Source organism: Oppia nitens, unplaced genomic scaffold, assembly GCF_028296485.1.
Source record: "Oppia nitens isolate AA-2021 unplaced genomic scaffold, nextdenovo-longstitch-racon4-pilon3 scaffold6_pilon_pilon_pilon, whole genome shotgun sequence".
Taxonomy (NCBI): domain Eukaryota; kingdom Metazoa; phylum Arthropoda; class Arachnida; order Sarcoptiformes; family Oppiidae; genus Oppia; species Oppia nitens.
The window spans coordinates 6883808-6887165 of record NW_026533250.1 but is presented as its reverse complement, the minus strand read 5'-3'; the positions used below and the strand labels follow the sequence as shown (position 1 = coordinate 6887165).

Below are 3358 nucleotides of genomic sequence, written 5' to 3'. Positions count from 1 at the left end.
TTTTACAAATTTATTAAATATTTTGCTAATATTTTTAGTAAATAAATTTTGTTTTAATAATTATCATCTAATTTATTATTATTATTATTATAGTAGATATTAATAATTAATACATATTTTTATAATTATTATTAATAATAAATTTTATTTTTGAAATTTTTTTGAATGTTGATGATAGCGTTATGTCAAAAAAATTATTTTTGTTTTTATTATTTTTGTTTTAAATATATGTTTGTTTGATGTTTTTAATATATATAATAATTGTTATGAAAAACTAAAAACAAAAATGTTGTTACAATTATAGTTTATTACACATTATATTATATATATATATATATATAATTAAATATAATATATCTATATATATATATATGATATTAATTTAATAATAATAAAAAAATTATTTTCAATGTAATAATGATATATACATTTAGATATATATATATATATATATAGAGAGAGAGAGGTTATACATACAGTTATATAGCAATTATTGAAAGTGATATTAAATAATATTAATAATAATAATAATAATAGAGAGAGAAATAAATCTTTTTTTTTTAATTTATTATTATTTTATTAGCTAATAATAATAATATTATTATTATTAAATTATTATTATTATTATTATAATAGACTAGAATCGGCTACAATTAGCATAGTATGCTACCTGTCCTCCGCTACCACCCGACATCATACCCCCACCACTACCACCACTGCTAGTGACCACAATTGTTGTCGGACTAACTGTTGTCGACGATTGATGATAGCCATCGGCGGCGGCTGCGGCTGCGGCTGCGGCTGCCGAGGCCGATGAGTGCGGCGACGATACGCTAGCATTAGTACTGGTAGTAGTAGTAGTAGTAGTGTCCGATTGCTGGCCAGGTGTGGACAGGTCGTACACATCACGCATACATGAGCTGCCGGTGCCGGTGCCGTACAATTGATGTGTTTGTTGTTGTTGTGCACAGGTATCACAATCATCATCATCGTCATCGTCAGGATCATCGACATCATTATCATTGGGTGACAAACTGTTTGTATTAGTAGTAGTACTAGTAGTATACCAGCCATTGTTGTGGTTGTGCTGATGGTGTTGTTGTTGTTGCTGACGGTGAAGATCGTAGGCGGCGGCGGCGGCCAAGTGGCTACTGGTGCCGCCGCCACTTAGACTGGCCGTTGCCGTGGCCTGGACTGTCAGATTGCCGCCAATGGTACTCATCATAGCCGTAGCGCTGATGTCTTCGATGACGACACCACTGCCGCCGACGCCGCTGCCGATCATCGACAGTGTTGGCGTTGGTGGCGGCTGTAGTGGCGGCGAGTAATGATTATCGGTAGTAGGCGATGGACAGTATGTTTGATGATGATTGTGCTGCTGATGATGATGAAGATGAGAGATCTGGTCGATCGGCGGCGAACACGAACTACTATACAGACAGTTGTTTCGCAATAATAAACTATTGTTACGACAGGCCGTCATTAGGCCGTCCACTGTAAACGGGTTGTTGTTGTTGATAATAGTATTGTCCATTGAGTCCACCACAAGTGTATCATTGTCTGTAAGGCCAGTCATGCCAGAGTGTAGCAGTGATGATGGATATTGTTGTTGTTGTTGATGACAATGACTACTACTACTACTGGTCTTTAGGTCAATGAAATGATGATACGAAGGAATCATAGTATTTTGCATACATGAGCTTAGTTCACATTTATCTAACGGCTCTTTTTTACAGTAGCTATTTTGCTGCTGAGATAACAGCATACCAGCGCTGAGATTAGGGCTACTGCTGGTAGTGGTGGTGGTGTTGGCTATTATGGATGGACAGCCATTCAGTTGGCTATGGCTAACAACAACACTATCACTATTATTATTATTGCTATTATGGATGATTTGACTGAGTAGTCTGGTCTGTATGCTATTGTTGCTGTTGCTGTTGAGCACCGGTATGTTGCTATTGCTGGCGGCTAATGATATGACAGTTCCCATTGATGATGATGATGATGATGACCGATGATGATTAGTGGATGGCATATATAAGTTACTATTACTACTAGTAGTGGTTTGCAATCGTGATGATATACCACCACCACTACTACTACTACCACTACCACTACTACACCGAGCACTGCCCTTATTATTATTATGATGGTTAGCACTGGTATTTGTTTTGATTGTCGACACCTCATCAGCGATGGTAGCCGTGGTCTTTGAGCCGCCGCTGCTGCTGCTGCTGCTGTTGAGCTGATGATTGTCAGTCGTGGCCGTTGTGGTTGTCGTCAAACGTTGTTGTCGACTACTATTGCCATTATGGTTGTGCTCTTTAATACCGGTGCTCTGCTGCTGCTGTCTCCTATCTTTACCATTGACCGACACATTATTATCTTTATTATTATTATTATTATTACTATCCTTATTATTGTTGGGCTCTTTTTTCTTGAACCTACGCCTCCTTCTCAAATAACTTCCGTTATCAAACATATTCAACGAATCGGGATCCAGTGTCCAATAGCTACCTTTACCCGGTTTTTTATCATCGCGGGCTATCTTAATGAAACACTCATTAAGGGATAGGTTATGGCGTATGGAGTTTTGCCAGCCCTGTTTGTTGTCCCGATAAAACGGAAACTTATCCATTATAAACTGATAGATACCGTTGAGGGTAACCTTTTTTTCGGGCGTACCCTGTATGGCCATTGTTATCAGGGCAATATACGAGTAGGGCGGTTTGACCATCTCTTTGCTTGACGAACAGCCGCCACCAATACCGATAAGGCCACCGCCGCCGCCGCCGCCGATGCCCGACGACTGGCCAAATTGGGCCATAGCCGATGAACCGTATTGAACGGGTGCACCGTATGGTGTATAGCGTAGGCCTTTGCCGCCACCGCCACCACCACCACCGCCGCTGGTCAACATTGTATAGGGCGTAACGGCGTGACCAGTGGACACTGAGACCGATCCGCCGCCGCCAATCGTACCGACGGCTGGCGATGTATTATAGATGTTGTTGTTGGCCGACAAGTGTCCGACATTGGCGTAGCCGTACGGATAGTAAGTTTGTTCCGTACCGTTAAACGGATGCATATTATTATTATTATTATAATTATTATTTTCACTTAGTTTTTTGCTCCGGGATGTATGTGTGTCCAGACAATTGACTGTAACACACAATATATATATATATATAGATAACAACAACAATGATATAACTATATTATAATAATAGTAATAATAATAATGAAAGCATTTTGATTGTTATTTTAATTTTCATCAATGCCTTAGCACATACATAGACACACACAGACACTCGCACAAAGTGTAGGTGCGATTTGCTTCTCCAGCTTTCTTTTCTCT

The 3358-nt window shown here is 39.0% G+C and overlaps 1 protein-coding gene across 1 annotated transcript; it reads right to left on the bottom strand.

Moving 5' to 3' along the window:
• Positions 1–637: 637 nt before the first annotated feature.
• Positions 638–2860, bottom strand: LOC128962846 (homeobox protein 5-like). The gene has a single exon (XM_054309246.1). It carries the CDS (start codon positions 2825–2827, stop codon positions 638–640), a length of 2190 nt encoding a protein of 729 aa, XP_054165221.1. The 5' UTR covers positions 2828–2860.
• Between the last annotated feature and the right edge of the window lie 498 nt (positions 2861–3358).